The 24,049-nt window shown below is 46.9% G+C and overlaps 2 protein-coding genes across 2 annotated transcripts in view; one reads left to right on the top strand and one right to left on the bottom strand.

The window, feature by feature from the left end:
- ATP6AP1 (ATPase H+ transporting accessory protein 1) overlaps positions 1 to 24,049 on the top strand; it is a 74,815-nt gene that overhangs the window by 21,468 nt on the left and 29,298 nt on the right. Inside the window, exon 2 of the mRNA XM_068248815.1 lies at positions 2,878 to 3,004. Coding sequence (XP_068104916.1) covers positions 2,878 to 3,004 — 127 coding nt within the window. The remainder of the gene's footprint in view (positions 1 to 2,877; positions 3,005 to 24,049) is intronic.
- LOC137528556 (protein kinase C delta type-like) lies at positions 11,981 to 13,698 on the bottom strand. The gene has a single exon (XM_068249890.1). It carries the CDS (start codon positions 13,549 to 13,551, stop codon positions 12,043 to 12,045), a length of 1,509 nt encoding a protein of 502 aa, XP_068105991.1. The 5' UTR covers positions 13,552 to 13,698; the 3' UTR covers positions 11,981 to 12,042.

Here is a 24,049-nt window from a genome sequence, read left to right as displayed (position 1 = left end):
ATGTGGATGGCAATGTGAATAGGTGAGAGTCCACGTGTACTGGTGGTTGGGATATATGGATAGCAGGAAGAGCACTGTGACATCCGGTGGTAACATTAGATGTGTATAGCTGTCTGTGATTTGGCGGCCACGCTATATGGTGAGGACCTGTGAGACCCTGCATGCCGGAGGAGACACACTAGAAAATTATTTAGAGCACATGGTGTTTGGGAAGGAGATATAAGTCCAAACAGTATTATGCTATGTCTCTTTGTTTTCCCTTGTATGTTTGAGTGACAACTTTGGAACAAGACAACTCTGAAGCTGTGAGCGCAGTGTCGTGGTGGAAGTTTATTTATGTTCCGTTTTGTTGAGGCCTATTCAAAGAGCTCCTGACAATCATCTGTTTTAGATTGTGTGGTTGCCGAAATGACAAGAGTGGAGGTTTAGGGAATATCGTTCTCAGTCTGTGATCCTTGTGTAAAATGGGATGAAGTTCCTTAGCAATCCTCCTTAAGATTTCCAGGTGTGGGTTGTAGGTGACAACCAAAGGGACACGTTCCTCTTTCTGGTTTTGCGTATATTTCAGGAGTTCAGTCCTGGGGATGTTGCTGGCTTTCCTGATTTGGGCCTCAGCCATGGGAGGACTGTAACCTTGTTTAATGAAAGTGTTCCTAAGGTGATCCAGGTGCTTGTCTCTGTCCATCCTGTCGGAACAAATCCGGTTGTACCTTATAGCTTGGCTGTAAATTATAGAGTTCTTAATGTGCTTGGGATGAAAACTGTGTCATATCTTAGGTATGTGGGACGGTCTGTAGGTTTGCGATACACAGAGGTTTGTATGTTGTTACCCCTGATGTATATGGTGGTGTCCAGAAAGTTAATCTTTGTGTGAGAGTAGGTAAGTTTCAATTTGATTGTAGGATGGAAGGCATTGAAGTTCCTGTGGAACTGGAGATCATCCTCACTTGCGGACCAGATGATTAAAATATCATCAATGAAGCGGAAGTAGGCCAAGGGTTTTATGCCACATGCATTGAGGTATTCCTCTTCGATTTTGGCCATGAATAGATTTGCATACTGTGGAGCGAATCGCGAACCCATTGCCACGCCCATCTGCTGTAAATGGAGGTCCTGTCCAAAAGTGAAATAACTGAGTGAGAATGAATTTGATCAGGCCAGTAATAGGCTTTACAGGTATGCCCTGACCCTGAAGATATTTACGGCAGGCCGCAATACCATCATCATGGGGAATGTTCGTGTACAGGGACTCCACGTCCAACGTGGCCAGTATGGTTCCCTCAGGTACTGGGCCGAGGGCTGTCAGTTTGTTCAGGAGGTGGGTGGTATCCTGTAAGTAGCTGGGTCTTTTACAGACAAGAGGTTTCAAGATGTTTTCCAGCCACCCTGAGATGTTCTCTGTAAGAGTTCCGCTCCCTGAGATTATGGGCCTGCCTGGGTTTCCCTCTTTGTGGATCTTGGGAAGCATGTAAAAGCAGGCTGTTCTAGGCTCTTCAGGGATAAGGGTCCTTACATGTAGTCTGATGTTTGCAGGCAATCTGTTAACCATCCTATTAAGTGCCATCCTGTAGCCTTTTGTGGGGTCCCCCTGTAATTTGGCATAGTGAGCGGTGTTGGATAATTGTCTTTGTGCCTCCTGGATGTAGTCACTGGTGTTCATTATGACTATGGCACCACCTTTATCCGCTGGTTTAATAATAATGTCCTTATTCTCCTTAAGGGATCTGATGGCCTGTTGCTCCTGTGGTGTTACATTCTGGGCCAGTGTCTTTCTTTTACTCAGGATCCTGTCAGATTCTGCGTCTGAATTTGTTGATGTATTTATCCAGGGCCGGGTTTTTTCCTTCTTTGGGGGTCCATCTTTTTTTCTTTTTTTTTCTTTTTAGATCTGGTGCGTTTTGGTCCATTATCCATTGTATCACATTCCGTATTCCGTGAGAGCCATACAATATGTTTCAAACTGGGACAGTGTGCATGTGCAGAAGCGGGCTCATGTCCCTGTTGCCATGGAGATGTGTATACAGTTATGAAGAAAAAAACTGAGAGCCCAATATAGTGTAGTAAGTATTGGAACAGGAAGGGAATAATGAAAAGTATTCTACTTACAAACCGGGGTTGCCCCCAAGGCAACCACTGTAAAGGCAGGTGGGGAGATTAGGCCTGTGCCCACTCAGGACTAAGATGTTTCTCTCTGTGGATAGAGGAAGAAGAGGGTGTACCACCCTTCCACCATGGGTGGATATCTTGATTTGTAAAGATGCACAGAGGCGCCACAAGGATAAAATATGCTAAAATCGTATAAAACGTTCAGGAGGCGGTGGTGGACCAGCCACTCCAAAACAGACACGACACTGTTCATTGAGGTAGTCAGAATTTATTCACATACTCCTAGAAACTGGCAACGCGTTTCGCAGGTATATTCCCACTTCAGGCAATAAATAGGATTACACACAGTACCGTCTCAAGGTCACGATAAATGCCTCTCAAGAGGGACAAGAGCCCTCTTCTGCGCATGCACACTGTGCCAGTTTGAAACATATTGTATGGCTCTCACGGAATTACATTCTAAAATATGTGGCCTTTATGGCTCTCTCAGCCAAGAAGGTTTCCCCCCCCCCCCCCCCCCCCCCCCCCGTATTCCTTCAAGCATCTCTGGAAACTTTAGTTTTTGGTAACATTTTAGTAAGGGCTTTTTGATCCTTTGTAGCCCCTTACACACTCCTAGGAGTTCTGGTTCACCAAGAGCTTGCTGGGTAGTCTGCATCTCTGGAGGACATTTAGGTGCAAGGCTAGGTTCATACTACAGATTTTTAGTACAATGTTTTGTATTCTGTGGGACTGATATTAAAACTGTAACACTACCAATTTCTCTGATAGTGCTCTGTGGAGCGACCAGCCCGGCACACACGAAGGTCATGTGACTACAGATCGCCAGCTTGATCAATGTTTGGATTCCGCCTTAAGCAAAGGACCCCGTACTGTCCTTGTTTTCCACCAGGATAAGGTAATATTTACTGCTGATATGCCTGCTTATTAGACAGCATAACTGGGATTTGGGGGAGACTTTTTAGTTTATTTTGTACTTGGGGTGTGTACACACCCAATTTTGATTGGCCAATGTTCATAAAAAAAGCTTTGATCTACTGCTTCATGGTTTATCTCATCATGTCACAAGTCACCTCGGTTGCCCTTTTTTAAAGGAGTCATCAGGCAATATACATAAAATAAGTTCTACTTACTGGGGGCTTCCTTCAGCCCCAAACTCCCAGCATGTGCCTCGCCGCAGCTCTCCCTTCAGCCGTTCGCCGCAGCTCTGTCCTGGTCCCCGGCGATGACGTCACAGTGACCTCCTGCGCAGTCCGCTCCGGCCCATGTGGCGCAGTACAGGCCGACCTGGAGGTCGCCCTGACGTCATCGCCGGGTAACGGAGCTGCGGCAAGGGACATGCTGGGAGCTTGGGGCTGGAGGAAGCCCCCCGGTAAGTAGCACTTATTTTATGTATATTGCCTGATGACTCCTTTAAGCAATACCATTTGCTATCCTGCTGATCATCTGCCTCTAATACTTCCTCTAATTTTGCATATTGTATTTGCCTAATCCTCATCAGCTCAGGATTATTTGCCGCTCATTGACCATCTCTCCAGTAAGAGCCCCTTTCCACGGGCAGTTGAACTGTGTGCTCGGCAAGCAGTTGCCAGGCAGCGGCCAGCAGCAGTTGCCAGGCAGCGGCCAGCAGCAGTTGCCAGGCAGCGGCCAGCAGCAGTTGCCAGGCAGCGAAAAGACTATCGACTCGTAACTGCTCGCTGCTGCCTGGCAACTGCTCCCTGAGCACGCGGTTCAGCCCGAATGCCCCACCCGGCTACTTTTTCATGCCACCCGGCTGGAAAAAAATTCTGAGAACACTGGCTTATCGTCTGCTTAGTAACAGTGCTAAAATCATCCATGTAGAAGATAAGGATGAGTTGAAGAAAGTTGGAGAATGATTTTCCTACTTACTGGGGTATTAAGCTTAGCAGTCGGCTCTACATGAAACGTGTCAGACATTTACCGCTATAACCCAGAGCCTCCCATACGTTGGCTTTGTGAGAGGTGTGGCCAATGGGTTCACACTGCTATATAAATTAACACTTGACACAGCGTGGATCAAGTCCTGAGTCGCCCCAATTATCTCATATTAGCATTAAGGGGGTACATTAGGGTTACATATGTTTTAGGAGAGGGCAGGCCTATTCTAGATTTATGTAAAATGAGGAGGGGCTAAAGTAGAGTAACTTCATTTAAAAAAAAATAGTAACCTTTAAACAAAGCTAATGTTCAGAGCCTGTAATGTATATGATATGCCAGCCCGCCATTTAAAAGGTTTTTAAAACGGAGCTAACTTCACATGTACAGGGTGGGCCATTTATATGGATAAATGGTAGTGGTTGGTGATATTAACTTCCTGTTTGTGGCACATTAGTATATGTGAGGGGGGAAACTTTTCAAGATGGGTGGTGACCATGGTGGCCATTTTGAAGTTGGCCATTTTGAATCCAACTTTTGTTTTTTCAATAGAAAGAGGGTCATGTGACACATCAAACTTATTGGGAATTTCTCAAGAAAAACAATGGTGTGCTTGGTTTTAATGTAACATTCTTCTTTCATGAGTTATTTTTAAGTTTCTGACCACTTATAAAATGCGTTCAATGTGCTGCCCATTGTGTTGGATTGTCAATGCACCCCTCTTCTCCCACTCTTCACACACTGATAGCAACACCGCAGGAGAAATGCTAGCACAGGCTTCCAGTATCCGTAGTTTTAGGTGCTGCACATCTTGTATCTTCACAGCATAGACAATTACCTTCAGATGACCCCAAAGATAAGTCTTAGGGGGTCAGATCGGGAGACCTTGGGGGCCATTCAACTGGCCCACGACGACCAATCCACTTTCCAGGAAACTGTATCAAAATATTTATTCATTCATTATCATATTGGAAAGAACACACAGACCATAACATCTATAGGGGAACTGAAGTGAGAATAATATGGAGGCTGCCATATTTATTTCCTTTTAAATAATACACATTGCCTGGCAGCCCTGCTGATCTATTTGGCTGCTGAAGTGTCTGAACCACACCAGGAACTAGCATGCAGCTAATCTTGTCAGATCTGACAATAAATGTCAAACGCCAGATCTGCTGCATGCTTGTTTAGGGTCTATGGCTAAAAGTATTAGAGGCAGAGGATCTGCAAGACAGCCAGGCAATGTGCATTGTTAAAAAGGAAATATGTCAGCCTCCATATCCCTCTTGCTTCAGTTGTCCATTAAAATCAATGAAAACATATGCTTTCCAGTGTCGGCGTGAATGAGTAGCGTCAATATTAATGTGTCTCTCTATCTATCTACACGGAGTGTTGCTTTATGTATGGGTGACCTCTTCTCCCCTACTTTTCAATAACTTGATGTAGTGCTGAAGAGTGGAAAGTAGGGTACATCCCTTATTGCCAACTTGCTCTTTATGAACGGTATATGACTGAATAGTTCCCAGTGTGTGAGAATACATTTAAAAAAAAAAAATCAGCCACGTTACTTTGATAATATGGTGCTATATCGGTGTGTGGGGTGGATATACTGCCTTACAGTCGGGGGAGGTAAAAGAGATGTGGAGCATCCACTAAGTTGCCGTTCAAACGATGTGCCCAGGCCCGGATCCAGCAGCACTCCGGATCAATCTTGCAGGCGTAGAGAAGAGCCGGCACCATCAAGAATAATCAATTGCTCTTTTATTTTGTCATAGCATGACAGCAGTTAAATGCGACGTTTCAAGGCATACGCCTCTTTATCAAGCTTGCTGCATGTACACTATACAATGATACACCTACTCATATATAGTGCCACCCATCAGCAGTAGCCAATCATTTCAAAATGTTGTAAACCAATCAGTTACATCCACAATCCAGCGGACCTGATAGGAGACTGAAATGCTCACCTGCCGAGGTAGACGCCTCCTTTGTGTCCCTCCCGTCCACACACATCTCCAATGTCCGCCGTCTCTGCCCCCTTCTCCCGTCCTATCCGGCTATCCCACCACGCCGGCCGCGCATGCGGACAAGCTAGGGGACCATGCCGGATGACGCCATGGCGACAGCGCAAGCGCGCAGCCGCCAGGCGGCCGGACGGGAGCCGCGATGACGTCAGCGGCCGAAGCCGCTGTCTGTCATCTGGTAGAGGGCGGGGCAAAGACGGAGGGCGTGAGGAGAGCCCATATATATACACACAAGGAATAATATAGATAACATAAGGCAGACTCTATACAGTGACCAACTGGTCACAACAGAACACATCATTTAATCATCCAAATGAACATGTCCATGACTAAACTATACTGCAGAAATTATATAATGAGCCATACGCATATAAGGCTATATGCAGGGGAAGCGTGTAGATTCAGAGGCCAAGGTGCAAAGCCGCCAGACATGCATTAGGACACAGTTCCCAGACATACAATTTATAGGGCTACTACGCATGTGCTGTCAAAAGTAAATAAGAGCCATCAATTGGATGGTCCCACACTACCTCAAAATTGTTCAAAAATTAGAGTACTGAAAAAATTAGAATACTGAATAAATAAAATACTAAGTATTAATAAAATATAACATGAATCCTAATTACAGATATATCAGTGGCTGGGTACGATGGAGACGGGCAATCATATAAATGGAATAAGATCCAACTCTCTGTTAAGACCCCGTGGCTCCATTGTATCCAGCCTCTTAATCCAATATGCTTCTCTCCAAAGTAATTTTTTAATACGGTCACCTCCACGTCTCAACGGAGCCACTTGTTCAACGACCATGAACCTCAGCTGGCTTGCACTGTTTTTAGCCTGTACAAAATGTGATGCTACCGCCTGATCAACTAACCGTTCACGAATCGCATGCTTGTGCGACGATAGCCGCTTTTTTAGTTTCTGCGTGGTTTGTCCAATGTAGAGCAAACCACACGGACATTTCAATGCATATACAACATATTTAGAGTCGCATGTATGCCACCCGTTGACCTTAAATTTAGTACCGTGGTAGGGGTGACAGATTTCATCCCCCTTAATCACTGCACTACAGTGCACACAATTGAGACCTGGATAAGTACCTCTCCTATTAGTTCTCTGAGGGGCCTCCCTCACTGTTTCTGCATGCACCAACCGATCTCGAAGGGTTGGGGCACGTTTGTATGAAATCAATGGAGGGTTTCTAAAATACTCAATTTCTGGAAAAGTGTCAGACAACAGATGCCAATGCCGTCTAACAATTTTCGCAATTGTGTCACTCTTGGTGTTATACTTCGTAACAAAAGGTATGCGTTTACTCAACTGTTGTCTGGGTCTGCGTCCCTCTGCACGTCCAGTCACCCTAGCACGTGACCTCTGTCAACGTATCAGAGAGCTGTCGCAAGACCTCTCCCTGGTACATCGACTTATCCATCACAACTACCGCACCACCCTTGTCAGCTGGTTTAACTGTGACAAGAGGGTACAGTCGGGGGAGGACAGGACTGGGGTGCAAGAGAAGAATGTCACCATTCAGGCAGCTTTACAGAGGCAGCACCATCATGGTGGTGGAACCATTTTTATAAAGCACCAACATGGCCATAAACACTCCAACGTCCAACTCCTCACTCTCAGTAGCCATACACAAGAGGAACAGACTTGAAGGTTTGGGAGGAAAGATGGTGCAGTATCTCTGATCTTTTGGCGTGGCTGTTGCTGCTCTTTAGGACTGGGGCCCTGCGAGGTTGTGGCCTCTTAGTGCACAGGTGTCAAACACAAGGCCCGCGGGCCGAATGTGGTCATCCTTCCCCATTTTATGTGGCCCTCGACAGCTTTTAATGTCCAAACAGACAGCACAATGCCTTCCAGTACTAAGGAGCACACTGGTTACAGTGGTGGGGTATGAGTGTCTGTGCACCCTCTGGAGAAAAAAACACAGGAGACAGGAACGGGAGCCCAATAGTGTAGTGTGTAATGTCAAAACAATGATGGATATAAATAGTGGGGGAAAAAAAGCTACTCACAAAGGTGGGTTGCAGTGGGGCAACCACCTGCAGGAAGCAGGTGGAGGCAACAAACCCGACTCCAATCAGGGTGACCCCTAGGGATCTGGATGCGGTTGCTCTCCTTGGGAAAAAGAAGACCGATGTCCACCGTGGTGGGACCACGTGTGTTCTGTCTCGACCCCTCAAACTGTGAGGTATGGGGGTATGATATGTACAAACTGGGTAAAAGAGGCAGTGGTTTATAAAACCACTTAAAAACAGTTTAAAAATGACAAAACACTTTGAGGTGGCTACGTCTAATGACACAAATCTTTGTTAGAACAAAAGATTTTATTGGTAGCACAGGCAACGCGGTTCAGGGGTCTAAGCCCACTTCCGCAGGCCAAATAACAGTGCCAATCTACAAAGGTATATTCCGCATAGGGAACCTCTCTATACTGAATATACCTTTGTAGATTGGCACTGTTATTTGGCCTGAGGAAGTGGGCTTAGACCCGTGAAACGCGTTGCCTGTGCTACCCATAAAATCTTTTGTTCTAACAAAGATTTTCGTCATTTGAGGTAAGCCACCTCAAAGTGTTTTGTCATTTTTAAACTGTTTTCAAGTGCTATTATAAACCACCAGGGCGCCTCTTTTACCCAGTTTTTGTACACTGGTGACAGTGTTTCTGGCTAAAAATTGCCGGTTTGTGCCAGTAACCCATGGGATGATCACTGCCCAAGCTCCCACTCTTTCCCCAGTAACTGGTAAATTTATACTCGCACACCTACACACCTTTCCCCTGACATCTCCCCACATGGCAGAGTAGCACAACAGAGCCATTACCTGCTGCAGCACTGCATTGTCTCTTCTGTTCTTTCTGGCAGTCGCTCGCTGTGTGCTTTCATATTTCCTTTTATGGTCATGTGACATGCCTCAAGAACCAGAGGTATGCTGCATAGAGCATGTGGCTATCAGGAAGATCCGAGGAGATCCAAAGCTGCACTGGAGCAGGAAAATATTAAACTGCTCCACTGCGCTACTCTGCAGAAGGGGGAAGAGCAGGCTACCCACGGTCACTAAAGTTACATCAGTTTGAGATTGTTCAATAAATGCAAAATCTCAATAAACCATTTGGCCTGCAACTTACACTATGGGGTCAATTCATAAATCATTACCGCATTCGTTAATGCTGAAAACGGCTGACTTTACCGAGCACTTAGGAGAATGTCAATTCATAAAAGCTGTTACCGCATGACAAGCTGAAATTACCGAGCAGTGAGGTAAATTACTGACTTGTGCGGTAATTACCTCAACGCATGTCAGTTCATAAATATTAGAACAGGCGGTAAAGATTAGAACAATACAGCCTGCTTTGGTGATAAGAGAGCGAATTTAAGACCACATATAGCTACGCTCAATGGTCACAAAGTACTTGTAAGTTTTTCAATAGCTGCAAGCAGGGTCCTCTTGTAAAGGTGATTACAGTTATATCCTGCTGTGCTTCTGTATGTTCAATTGTGAGAGAATGCTTCTGTTTTGACTCCTCATAGACATCCAGTGAAGCATATGTAAAAGAGAAGCATAGAAAAAACACAACATAGGGTGTATCTTACGTACAACATGCATCCTTAGTGTTCACACAAACTGCAAGGAAAAAAGTGCCAGCACCTGAGCAGCAGGATAGGAGCCAATCACCCCTCTGAGTGCCTGCTTACCCGCAGTATGCTTAACAGTGTCAATAGGCATCCATTGCCTCCATATAAAAACAACCGGAGTTCAAAGATAACTTATCATAGTGTAAAACAGTTTATTAAACTTTAAAAGCCCTGCTACAAAACTGTGTTCATCATATAAACTTGTCCACATAGCATAACGCATAGATTTCTTACTCCATAGTCCATAGACCGTCCCAGCGGCTCCCATCAGCTTTGCAAACTCCTCCAAACAGTCAGCTATGTGCGTCCTTTTTTTTTTTTTTTTTTTTTTTTTTATGTGCGTCCCTTTTTTTTATTATATATATTTTTTTTTTTTTGTCCTGCCCCGTGACGTCACGCCGCTCCGCCACACTGATTGGCCGCCGGGTCCCCGAAACGAGCGGGGATATGGGGTTCCCGGCGGCCAAAGAAAGGCTGAAGACCGCCGAGGACAGAGGCTAGAGTCCCGCTGCACAGCACCGATTCTGCGTGGGACTCCTAAAGGCAGAAAAAAAAAAAGTAATTCCCTACCCCGACCTGAGCTCGGGCTTACCGCTCGCAGCTCATTTTTCCCACCCCGTGCTCAGGTCGGGGTTACCGCTAGGAAGGTTAATAAACACATTTGGTACTTCCGTATTATCCCGTCTGGAAATTTTGGCAGCTTTTTGTTAAAGTTCTGTTTGATCCCGTAGCCAGATCTAACCATTTTTGCAATACTGAAAGTCCCGGCTTTCTTTTGCACTGGGTCCCGAGTCAATGTGATGCCCCATTTCCAAATTAGGGGGGGTTTGGGGGACGAGTGTCCCCTTCACTTTGCTGCAGAGAGCACAGTGGAATTGAGTCTCCTGCCCATGCCAGTAAGACAGAGAGGAGACAAGGGTGCATAGCTGCGCTGCTCTTTCATCTGTAATGAGACCCAGGGCACTTGACATAAGTTTCGAAGACACACGCACCTGCTGACCACTTAAATGTAGCTGGATGCATGTACTGCTGTGTTCTATTGCTTGTGTGTGTTGAAATAGGTTTTGAAGACACAGATTTATGCTGCGAAGGAAGATGACCTACCGGGCGTGCTGCTTATCATGTTAGGTTTGTCCCGTACTTCTGTAATTGCACATTCTGCAGCCAAGTTCAGGGGACACTCCTCCTCCAAAACACCATAACTTGGGCACTGAGCATCATACCGACCTGAGACCCAGTGCAACAGAAAACCAGGACTTTCAACTTTGACCAAAAATGGTCAGATCTTCCTGGGGAGCAAACAGAACTTTAACGTGAACCTCCAGACTAAAAATCTACTCAGCAGCACTGAAAAAGCTTGGTGTTTAACAGTTTCACAGCATTTGTTTTTCTTATCCAAAACTCATTTTTAGCTGCACAGAAGAAAACTGCCCGGGCATTTTTCCCCTGATGCTGTGCAAAGCATGATGGGATTTCTGCTATTGTTCTCATGCTGCTGTTTTGGTTCAATTTTTTTTTTTGAGATTTGAAGCCTAGCGTGTGCAGCTGGGAGGTGTGATCAGGACAGAGGACAGTTGGAGCTGTCTCATGATCCCTGTCACCTCCTTTCTACCAAAAAGATGGCTGCCCCTATGAACAAGATGGCTGCCCCATGAAATCACAAACATTTACCTGTTCTTTTAAAACCGGGTGGGTAAGAGATTACATTACCTATCTATTTTAATTAATATAGCTAATGTAACTTAATGACAGTATGTTTGTTTAGGCTGAAGTTCCACTTTAACAAAAAGCTGCCAAACTTTCCAGATGGGATAATTCGTAAGTACCACACATTTTTCTTATGAAATCTTTGTAGTATGTGTGACTAGCGGTGGCAGGGGCATGGGTTAAGTGTCCCCCTTTCTTATCTCAAAAAGTTAAGGCATGTTACAGTAATGTGTAAGTAAACCTAGCTCAGTTATGCTGCACCAGTGATTACAACTGAACACACAAAAAAATTATAAAGCCCATTTATACTCCAACATAGAGGAACTTTACCCAGGAGTGCATGTTGGATTATTCTGGCTCTGTACAAATCACAAGCTGACACATCATTCCAGCGGATCTGGAGGTGTGTTTAGCTTCAAAGGACAACAATGGGTGATTTGCATATTTCAGCAGTGATGCACTGGGAGACCTCTCGGGGCTCATTCCAACCTGAATTATCGCAAATACGTTCTGTTTTTAAGAAAGCAAACTTTTGTTACCCAAGATTGAAATTAATTCCAGTCAGTAGCTAATACCCCCTTTCCCACAAATTATAAATGAATATTGTGAAAAATAAGCAATTTTATTATTTGCACTACAGTTCCTCTTTAAGAAGAGGTTTCTGGCTACAGGGAGGCACGAAGGATATCACAGGCGAATCCTTGTCTTGATGAGGAGGGTAGCCGAGCCCTCAGAGAGTAGTAACCGCTCAGCATCTCCATAACATCTGGTGGTATCGCGTCCTGCTGCATAGGTAGAATGTGGTAGTAAGCTGCCCAGGCAGGACAGATAAATCCAGTATCACGGAAAACCAACTGTCCTTCATTATTGAGAGGTTCTTCAAGGGCTTCACTGTATGGAATCTGAATCTCCTCTGCCAAATGGTCATCAGTAATGTCTTCAGGCAAATTTATTGGAGACCGAACTTGACCAGCTTCCAGCTTCTTCCAATTGATGGTTGAAAAAAATGGGTGCTGTCTTGCATCTCCACAGACCCCGAGACGCTGGAATGGGTCCTTACAGAGCAGGTTGCGCAAAAGATCTTCTTCTTTGCGGCCGAGACCCTGGTACGTTGGTTCGCTAGTGACAACCATCTGTTCTGTGGCTTCCTTTGTTGATAGCCTGAAGGGGTGCCTTTTAGTGAACATCTGGTACAAAGTGACCCCAAATGCGAACCAATCCACACACTCGTGACAAGATAGGCCTTGCGCCATCTCAGGAGGCTTATAACCTGTTGTCCCAGAACTTTCACCAACTCTAACCATCCCAAAAACGTTCTCCACAGCAAGACCGAAATCAGAGATTTTTGCATGTCCGTCACCTGTCAGCAGGATGTTGGCAGGCTTTACATCCCTGTGGATGATCCCTTTGGCATGCAAGAACTGCAGGCCACAGATGAGCTCTGCTGCTATAAATCTCACCTCCTTGGTGCGCAGTTGTTGGGGGCACTCAATGAGTTTCTTCAATGTCCCACCTCTTGCCAGTTCCATGACATAATAGACATAGCTGTCTGTATGGAATGCTGCATAGCCGTGAGTCAGGAATGGGCATTGGTGTGCCAGCTTCAGGACTCTGTGTTCCACCGTGCTGTCTCTCAGGTGAATCATCTGTCTCTTTCTTGCTACTTTCACTGCCACTTGCTGTTGTCTGACAAGGTCTGTGGCCAATAAGACTTTTCCGAAGGCTCCTTGTCCCAGAATGGCGTGGAACCGGAATGTCTCCAGAGACATGGCGACCGTATTTCCTCTGTATGTGGTGATGGATCGGCTTGTGCCTGGCTGCTCATCTTCTTCAGGGATCTTTGTATTTTTGCCGGGCTCTTGGTCTTCCTCATCACTGGTTACTCTGTTTGTCTTTCCAGATCTTTTTCCAGTGTGTGGTTTCGACACTGAGGCAATGAGTGCCTTCGTCTTGCACTTCTCTTCGCACCTGCTCTTCTCATTGCTCTGAGAGCGGTCATGTGACTCATTAGATTGTCTTCTCCTCTTGGTTGTATCTTCCAGGCTTCTCCTTCTCTTTTCCTCCTTCATTCCTCTGTCACTCCTCTCCTTTTTTCTATGGACCTGTTCACATTTATCCGTTGTACTGTACGGACCACAGAATGCATTGCCATTCATTTTAGGATTGGCATGCATCTTGTTACCGGGAACAGGCCACGGCACATTACTGGAGCACTACGGCATATCTGTACTATCTGGATACGATCTAGCTATGGCTGAATCTGTAGTTTCATACTACCGAGCCTACATATGCAAGAAAATAACAGCAGTGTAACAGGTCAGTATGGCAGTTAATTTCCAGCATGAGGACAAGCTACCGTCTGATGCAGGTGGCTGGTAACCGCATTGAGCTTGGAGGTGGCAGAAACACGGTGTGGTGTTCACTTGGCAGCCGCTCTCTCAGCTTAGAGGCCAGTGGGCCAAGTCATGCACAGAATTTCTTGGCAATGAGGTTTAACTACCTGCCGACTGCTCCACACTAATTGGTGTGAACGCGGCGGCAGCAGACCCAGGACCACTCCACGCCGATTGACGTGAATAGCTTCCTATGGGGCTTGCAGGAAAGCGAGCGCGCATCTCCGCTCTGATGATGGAGCTCTGCCTTCAGTCTCCCAGCGGCGATCGCCGCTCGGAGACTGTTAGACAGCGAAACGGCCATCTAATAGCTATATACGCAAACTGGGCACATGGTTTACTGGGTGTTTTTATGCCAGTTAATTACAGCTTTTCCCGAGTGCCTGCCAGCTCTCCCACAAGAATAACTATGTACAGCGCTACGATTTAAGTGATCCCTGGGGAACACAGGAGCTATCCCCTGTGATAAGCTGATGGAGGGTGGGAGGGAAAGTAAGTAAAAAAAATTTTTTATAAAAAAAAAAAAAAATTGGGGGAGTGATCAGACCCCACCAACAGAGAGCTCTGTTGGTGGGAAGGAAAGGAGGGGGGGGGGGAGGATTAAATCACTTGTGTGCTTAGCTGTGCGGCCCTGCCACTAGGCCTTAAAGCTGCAGTAGCCCATTGTAGTAAAAAAAATGGCCTGGTCACTAGAGGGGTTAAACACCGCAGTCCTCAAGTGGTTAAACTATATAACCGCTTCCCCTCCACCATTTTAACTACTTGCCGACTGGTCCGCGCCAATTCTCGTGAACAGTGCGGCAGCCCCAGGGACGCTCCATGCCCATTGGCGTGAACAGTCTTCTATGGGGCTAGCAGGAGACGGCGCGTATCTCCTGCTCGGGGGTGTAGCTCCGCCCCGCCTTTAGTCTCCGAGTGGCGATCGCAGCTTGGGAGACTTCGACGGCAAAACCGCCTTCTAATTGTTTTGTACAGCGCTGAGATCTGTAGCAGCGCTGTACTGGGGACAGCCGTGTGACAAGGCTGTCCCCACTAGAGATGCAGAAGTTATCCGCTGTCATGGGCTGAAGTCTATGACAGCTGCTCACGCTGATTAGCCAGCGGATGGGGGGGAGCGGGGTGAAGAAAAAAAAAATATTTTAAACAGTACAATAAATATTTATATTAAAAAAAACAAACACTGGGGGGGGGGGGTCACGGCAATCAGACCCCACCAACAGAGAGCTCTGTTGGTGGGGAGAAAAGGGGGGAGGAATCACTTGTGTGCTGAGTTATACGGCGCTGCAGTGGCCAATTTTAAGTGCATGGTCTTTAGGGGGGTTAACACTGCGGTCCTCAAGTGGTTAAAGAGGAACTTTAAAGAGACTCTGTAACATCAAAAACCTCCCCTGGGGGGTACTCACCTCGGGTGGGGGAAGCCTCCGGATCCTAATGAAGCTTCCAACGCCGTCCTCTGTCCCACGGGGGTCTCGCTGCAGCCCTCCGAACAGCCGGCGACAGACCCGACTGTAGCTTCAATATTTACCTTTGCTGGCTCCAGCGGGGGCACTGTGGCTGCTTTCGGCACGGAAATAGACGGAAATACCGATCTCCGTCGGGTCCGCTCTACTGCGCAGGCGCCGGAAACTTGCGCCTGCGCAGTAGAGCAGAAACGACGGCGATCGGGTATTTCCGCCTACTTCGGAGCCGACAGCCGTCAGAGCGCCTGCGCAGGAGCCAGGAAGGTAAATATTTTTTTTTTTAACAGTTAAACTTTATTGAAGCTTTTCATTTTGACATACACACAGTACACCACAAACATTGTGGGAAGGTACATTAATTGTTCTGTTACTATAAACAATAGTATTATAACATCTGTGAACATTGTAATAAATCCAGTTACATTTTTAACGAGATGTAGTTCCTTGTCACACAGATAACAAAGTCATCAGGTATAAGCAGTTAGGTATTTTATGTAACTGTACCTCTCCAAAGAACATATATAGGTATAAGGAAGAAAAGAAGAGAAGAAGAAGAAAAGAGAGAAAAGGAAAAGAAAGAAGAAAGTGGTCCGCCCCCTGCCCCCAGTCCCACGGTGTCACCCCTTGTCTTTAAGAGTCAACCAAAGGATCAATCCAAGATTGGGATGAAGTTGTTACTTGTAGAGTCCAGGATTTTGTCTTCCCAGATACCCCAAACTTTATGATACTTTTTAGGGCACTTCCTATTTAAATAGGTAGTTTTATACAGGGGTAAAAGTTTGTTCACTGATTTGACCCAGCTACCCAATGTAGGGACAGAGGGTTGTTTCCAGTTTAAGAGTATTTGTTTCCTGGCTTGGAAGCATAACACCCGGACAAGTAATTGTTTGTGTTTACTTAGAGATGTCTCTCCAAAATGACCTAAAAGCGTCAGGGCAGGATCTAGAATAAGGGTGGTTTGAAGTATGGTATTGACCGTGTTTAGTACCTCAGTCCAAAATGGTACAATATGTGGGCATGTCCAAAATATGTGTATAAAACTCCCACATTGTGTGCGACACCTCCAGCATCTGCCAGAGTTATCTCTATTTATTTTATGCATACGCTCTGGGGTAAAGTAAATTCTGTGTAGAAATTTGATTTGCTGTAGATGGTCTCTGGCTGAAACTACTGTGGTTGGATATTCCTCTAGTATTATGTCCCAGTCCTCCCTGTCCAGGTCAGGAACATCTACAGTCCACTTTTGTAGTGAGAGGTCTAGTTTACTGTTGTTCATAGTCAGGAGTTCAGTGTAGATTGTTGATAGCGTTTTTGTCAGATCTTTAGTCAGTAGTAGCTTTTCTAGATCATCTATTTCCAGTATTAAGTTTAGGTTATTGAATTGAGTGTTGTAAGCATGTCTTAGTTGTAAGTATCGGAACAAATGTTTATTGGGGAGATTATACTGACTCTTAAGTTCATTAAAGGTCAATATTAGGGATGGGACGAATCCACAATTTCTTCGAATCCGGATCCGAATCTAAAAAGGTTCTCGAATATCTCGAACCTTTCGAATCCCGAATCTAACGAATCCTGCACATACGAATTGTGCGATCCGTGGTATAGTTGCCCGCAGTATAGGTAGCGAGGTAAAGGTGCCTTCAGTATAGCTAGCTAGGTATGGGTGCCTTCAATATTGGTAGCTTTCAGTATAGGTAGCAAGGTATATGGGCCTTCAGTATAGGTAGAAAGGTATATGGGCCTTCAGTATAGGTAGCAGGGTATATAGGCCTTCAGTATAGGTAGCAGGGTATATAGGCCTTCAGTATAGGTAGCAGGGTATATGTGCCTTCAGTATAGGTAGCAGGGTATATGGGCCTTCAGTATAGGTAGCAGGGTATATGGGCCTTCAGTATAGGTAGCAGGGTATAGGGGCCTTCAGTATAGATAGCAGGGTATATGTGCCTTCAGTATAGGTAGCAGGGTATATAGGCCTTCAGTATAGGTAGCAGGGTATATAGGCCTTCAGTATAGGTAGCAAGGTATATGTGCCTTCAGTATAGGTAGCAGGGTATATGGGCCTTCAGTATAGGTAGCAGGGTATATGGGCCTTCAGTATAGGTAGCAGGGTATATGGGCCTTCAGTATAGGTAGCAGGGTATATGGGCCTTCAGTATAGGTAGCAGGGTATATAGAGGCCTTAAGTATAGGTAGGTATGTAGGTAGGTATAGGGGCCTTTAGGTAGGTAAAGGGACCTTCAGTATAGGTAGCAGGGTATAGGGCCTTCAGTATAGGTAACAGGGTATATAGAGGCCTTAAGTATAGGTAGGTATGTAGGTGGGTATAGGGGCCTTTAGGTAGGTAAAGGGACCTTCAGTATAGGTAGCAGGGTATAGGGCCTTAAGTAAAGGGAGGTATGTAGGTAGGTAGGTATAGGGGCCTTTAGGTAGGTAGGTATAGGGGCCTTTAGGTAGGTAGGTAGGTACGTATAGGGGGCCTTTAGGTAGGTATAGTGGCCTGTAGGTAGGTAGGTAAGTATAGTGGCCGGTAGGTAGGTATAGTGTCCTGTAGGTAGGTAGGTAGTTAAAAGGACCTTCAGTATATGTAGCAGGGTATAGGGCCTTAAGTATAGGTAGGTATGTAGGTAGGTAGGTATAGGGGCCTTTAGGTAGGTAGGTATAGGGGCCTTTAGGTAGGTAGGCACGTATAGGGGGCCTTTAAGTAGGTAGGTAGGTATAGAGGCCTGTAGGTAGGTATAGGGGCCTTTAGGTAGGTAGGTAGGTAGGTAAGTATAGGGGCCTTTAGGTAGGTAGGTATAGGGGCCTTTAGGTAGGTAGGTAGGTAGGTACGTATAGGGGGCCTTTAGGTAGGTATAGTGGCCTGTAGGTAGGTAGGTAGGTATAGTGGCCGGTAGGTAGGTAGGTATAGTGTCCTGTAGGTAGGTAGGTAGTTAAAGGGACCTTCAGTATAGGTAGCAGGGTATAAGGCCTTAAGTATAGGTAGGTATGTAGGTAGGTAGGTATAGGGGCCTTTAGGTAGGTAGGTATAGAGGCCTGTAGGTAGGTATAGGGGCCTTTAGGTAGGTAGGTAGGTAAGTATAGGGGCCTGTAGGTAGGTAGGTATAGGGGCCTTTAGGTAGGTAGGTATAGGGGCCTTTAGGTAGGTAGGTACGTATAGGGGGCCTTTAGGTAGGTAGGTATAGAGGCCTTTAGGTAGGTATAGGGGCCTTTAGGTAGGTAGGTACATATAGGGGGCCTTTAGGTAGGTATAGGGGCCTGTAGGTAGGTAGGTATAGTGGTAGGTAGGTAGTATAGGGGGCCTTTAGGTAGGTATAGGGGCCTGTAGGTAGGTAGGTATAGTGCCCGGTAGGTAGGTAGGTACGTATAGGGGGCCTTTAGGTAGGTATAGTGGCAGGTAGGTAGGTAAAGTGGTAGGTAGGTAGGTAGGTAGGTAGGTAGGTAGGTGTCGCTCCCTCCCCCCCCCCCCCCGTGCCTCCTCCGCTCACCCCCATGGCCTCCTCCGTCCCCCGTGCCTCCTCGCTCACCCCTGCATAAGTGTCAAGTCAACTCACATGTCCAGTGGAGCGCAGACAGAGCGGCAGACCTCGTCCTTACTTCTCGGTTCCCTCTAGTGGCCGGACCGGCTTTTACTGATGACGTCATTGTAAAAGCCGTCACTAGAGGGAACCAGGAAGTCAGCGAGAGGTCTGCCGCTCTGTCTGCGCTCCACTGGACGGGTGAGTTGATACAAAGTATGCGGGCGGCCGGGCGGAGGAGGCGCGGGGCGGTCGGAGGAGGCGCGGGTCGGAGGAGGACGAGTGCGAGCGGCGGATGCGCGGCGATGCAGCGTCGGGATTCGGCGGATTCGTAAAGTGGAAAATGGCGTCGGGATTCGAATCCACGAATATCGAATATTTCCCAATATTCGAGGGATTCGTGGATTCGCCGGATTCGTCGTCCCATCTCTAGTCAATATGCAATGGTTGCCCTGTATATGTGAAAGGTTTTTGATACCATACTGTGCCCAGATAATCGGGTCAGGGATGGTAAGAAAGTGTGGTAGTTGGGGATTGCCCCACAACGGAGTATATGGTGATATTGTGTGTTCTGTTCGCAGAGGCGCTCTGGCCGCCCTCCATGCTTTCCACGTTGTTGCCATAGCCACTGTGGCGTCTGAGTTAGATTTAGGTCCTCTATAAGGGAAATTAGTGAGTTGCTCGTAAGAGCCTAGTATAGCCGCCTCTACATTAACCGCCGGGTTATGATGATCCTGCGAAAACCACCAACGCGTTGTGACAAGTACTGAGGCCCAGAAGTATTTTTGTAAGTTAGGTAGCGCCAAGCCACCTCTACTTTTAGGAAGTTGGAGAATTTCTAGTGAAATCCTAGGTTGTTTTCCTGCCCAGATAAACTTGAGTATGATAGTCAAGTTTGCGGAAAAAGCCTTTAGGGAGCCAAGTTGGGGATTGTCTAAAGACATAGGTAAATTTGGGTAGGAATATCATCTTTAGGAGGTTGATTCTTCCTATGAGAGTGAGCGGTAGTTTATTCCAAGTTTTACATTTTTCCTCAAAACTACGAACTAACGGATCTATGTTTAAAGATTTATATAGATTAAGGTTTTTTGTGACTTGGATTCCCAGGTATTTAAATTGGGGAACTATCTGTAGTTGCATATTGGGGTTCAAGGGAAGGTAAATATTGACGTCACCGCTGCACGGAGGGCTGCAGCGAGACCCCTGAGGAATGGAGGACGGCGTGGGAAGCCTCATTAGGATCCAGAGGCTTCCCCCACCCGAGGTGAGTACCCCCCAGGGGACGTTTTGTCGTTACAGTTCCTCTTTAAAGGATACTCGAGGAGACTTACGCCATGATGAGATAGACGTGTATGTACAGTGCCAAGCACACAACTAACTATGCAGTGTTCCTTTTTTTTTTTTTTTTTTTTTTCTTTCTTTCTCTGCCTTAAATATCAGGTATGTAGTTGGCTGACTCAGTCCTGACTCAGACAGGAAGTGACTACAGTGTGACCCTCACTGATAAGAAATTGCAACTATAAAATACTTACCTAGCAGAAAATGGCTTCTGAGAGCAGGGAAGAGATAAAAAGGGTCAATAGTTCATAGATTTTAGCTCAGGCATACTTCAATGAATGTGTCATTGAGCAAAAACAATAAAACTGTTAAAACGTAAACATTAGATTTAAACATAAAATAAAACTGGAATATCGTAAAAAGTCATTTTTAGGAGAAGGAAGATGGATACAATCATTTATTTCATTTGTTTATTTTCGCCTAGGGTGTCCTTTAACCAAGGATTCCAATCAGTAGCTGGTACCCCCTTTCCCATGACAAATCTTTACCTTTCTCAAATAGATCTTCAGGGGGATCTGTATGGCTGATATTGTGGTGAACCCCTCCCAAAGTGTGGTGAAATGACCATGGTGCTGATAGTTTGCTGCCTGTGAACCTCGTTGCATTGTGGGAAATGACAGCTTTTTCCAAATGCCAAGCAAGAAATATCACATTTGCTTACTCTCTCCCTCCTACTCTTACTTGCAGCTGGTGATATATCACCCAATCCTGGACCACAGCCTGCTGCCAGACAAGCATCCCCTGCTGACCTGCTTCATACACTTCACAGCCCTCTGTCCACAAATAATCTCAACACCCATCCTCGCTCCAACCTTATTTCCATCCATCCCACCCACAAACACATGCTCCCCCTACCCTGCGGTCTCTGGAATGCCAGATCCGTCCGCAATAAACTTACAGCAGTCCACGACCTCTTCCTCTCCAAATCCCTCACCATCCTCGCACTCACTGAGACATGGCTCACCCCCTCTGACTCAGCCGCAGAGGCTGCCCTCTCCTACGGGGGGCTTCACCTCAGTCCCACCCCCAGACCAGACAACAGGACCGGGGGAGGGGTGGGTCTGCTCCTCTCCCCATCCAGCACCTTCCGTGTCCTCACCCCACCTACCTCCCTACAATTCACATTATTCGAGGCCCACACCATCCGCCTCTACCACCCCCTCCCTGCCATTGTTGCGGTCTTATACCGTCCTCCAGGCTCCACCCCACAATTTCTCGATGACCTTGCTTCCTGGCTCCCTCACATCCTCTCCTCTGACCTCCCCACCATCATCCTTGGGGATTTCAATATTCCCATCGATGAAGCCCAGAACTCCGCTGTGACCCGGCTACTCACCATTGCCAACTCACTTGGACTAGTACAACACACCCACGCCTCCACTCACACTGCACGTCACACTCTCGACCTTATATTCACTAAATCCACCGCTATTGCAGACCTTGACATCACACCCTTTCCACCCTCAGACCATCACCTTCTCACCTTCAACCTCCTCACGGAAGGCACCTCCAAAATACCCACCCGCCCACCTGGTCGATGGCAGCGAGACCTACGCAAGCTCAACCCTAGCGTCCTTGCTGACCCCCTCCATGCCCTCTCCTCCACTCTCCCCACCCTAACCTGTCCTAATCTTGCTGCAGCTCAGTATCGCCAAACTCTCATCAGCCCTAGAGAAAACTGCTCCACCAATATTTCGCCGCAACCGACCCCCTAACCCCCAGCCCTGGCGCACTACCCATACTCGCAACCTCCAGAGGAAAACGCGCGCCACTGAACGGAAATGGAGAAAAACTAGACTTAACCAGGATTTCCTACAGTGCAAGACCAACCTGCTGCAGTTCCACACTGCTCATGCTCATGCGAAGCAGGAATACTTTACCAAGTTCATCGGAGCACAAGCTTCCAACCTCCGGCGTCTCTTTGCCACTTTCAACTCCCTGCTTAAACCCCCCCACCCACCCTGTTTCCTCCCTCTCTGCCACAGATTTAGCCACCCACTTCACCAACAAAATTGTCTCTATCCGCCATGAAATATCTAATCTCAAATCTTCACCTCCCACCCCCTCCCAACCAGCTCCTCCTCCACCCTATCCTCCCCTCACATCCTTCACTCCTACTACCACCGAGGAAGTCATCCACCTACTGCAGACTTCCCATACCACTACTTACCCCGCCCCCCCCCCCCCCCCCTTGACCCCATCCCTTCTGGTTTACTCCAGCCTTACTATACAGAATTGGCCCCAGTCCTCACTACCCTGTTCAACCTCTCCCTATCCACAGGCACCTTCCCCTCAGACTTCAAACAGGCCACTGTACTACCCCTGCTCAAGAAACCCTCCCTCGACCCCTCGCTACCCTCCAACTACCGTCCTATCTCCCTCTTCCCCTTTGCCTCAAAACTCCTTGAGCGTCTGGTTCACAAACGCCTGACCCAGATCCTCAATGCCAACTCACTGCTAGACCCACTGCAATCTGGATTTCGGCCTGCCCACTCAACCGAAACTGCTCTCACCAAAGTGGTCAATGACCTTGCCTTAGCTAAAGCTGAAGGTAAATACTCCATTCTCCTCCTTCTTGACCTTTCAGCAGCTTTTGACACAGTAGATCATCCCCTACTCCATCAGTCCATGGGCATTCACAATCTTGCCCTGTCCTGGCTTTCATCCTACCTCTCCAACCGCTCCTTCACGACCGCCTTCAATGAGTCCTCATCCACCCCCAACCACCTCTCGGTGGGAGTCCCCCAAGGTTCAGTCCTTTGCCCCCTACTGTTCACCCTATACACATCCTCCATTGGCAAGGTTATCTCCTCCATGGGTTTTAACTATCATCTGTATGCAGATGACACCCAGATCTACCTCCACACCCCTGACATTTCCACCACTACCATGGACAAGGTCTCCTCCTGTCTATCAGCCATCTCCTCCTGGATGTCCGCTAGGTTCCTGAAACTAAACCTAGACAAAACGGAATTTATGATCTTCCCACCCCGGACATCCATAAACCTCCCAGATGTGCATGTCACTGTTAACCACACTACCATTCACCCTACCTGTGACTACTGCAATGCCCTGCTGTCTGGTCTCCCTATGACCCGAACAGCCCCACTGCAGTCCATCATGAATGCAGCAGCCAGAATTATCCACTGCTCCCATCGCTCCACCATGGCGGATCCCCTCCTTTAATCCCTCCACTGGCTTCCTATCCAGTCCAGAATCAGATTCAAGATACTGTGTCTGACCTACAAATCTGTCCACAAAACCTGTCCAACCTACATTTCCGATCTTACTCAAAGGTACACACTCAGCTCTTCCAATGAACTTCGCCTAACCGCCCCCCCCCCCCCCCCGCATCACCCAGTCCCATGCACGCCTCCAGGACTTCTCAAGAGCTGCTCCAACACTATGGAACTCCCTACCTCCACCCATTAGGGCAGCCCCTTCCTTCAACATCTTCAAGAAAGCCCTCAAAACTAACCTTTTCACTCTGGCCTACTACCCCTCACAAGTGCTCTAAACCCACAGCTGAACTCTGGTCTCCTACCTCTCGTGTCCCTACCTCTCCCTTTAGATTGTAAGCCTTTGGGCAGGGTCCTCCTCCTTTTGTGTCCAACCTGATCATGCACCTCCATTACTGTGAACCCATGCTAGGCATCTGAGTGAACCTAACTTGCCTAATCTCCATGCTCCATCCAGTGACTGACTAAGCATTACCTTGTACTCATACTGTGCTGCATGATCTGATCTTTCTTGTATTCAGGTATTGTCATTTTGCTGTATGTCACCCCTAAATATTGTATGTATCCCTATTTATTGTCCAGCGCTGCGTATTATGTTGGCGCTTTATAAATACAATAAATGAATAAATATCTCCCTCTGTGCATAAAACTCTCAGTAACAAACAATCCGTGCAGATCACCTGCCAGGACTAAAGATATCACACCAGTGATGAATTTCAGAATGTAA

The sequence above is a fragment of the Hyperolius riggenbachi genome, chromosome 8 (assembly GCF_040937935.1).
Source record: "Hyperolius riggenbachi isolate aHypRig1 chromosome 8, aHypRig1.pri, whole genome shotgun sequence".
NCBI classification, from domain to species: Eukaryota; Metazoa; Chordata; class Amphibia; order Anura; family Hyperoliidae; genus Hyperolius; species Hyperolius riggenbachi.
Note: the sequence above shows the minus strand (reverse complement) of the source record. Positions and strands in the feature narration are given on the sequence as shown.

Excerpts from the sequence above, each read along its gene's own strand:
- LOC137528556 (XM_068249890.1), bottom strand. The coding sequence starts at position 13,551 with ATGCATGCCAATCCTAAAATGAATGGCAATGCATTCTGTGGTCCGTAC.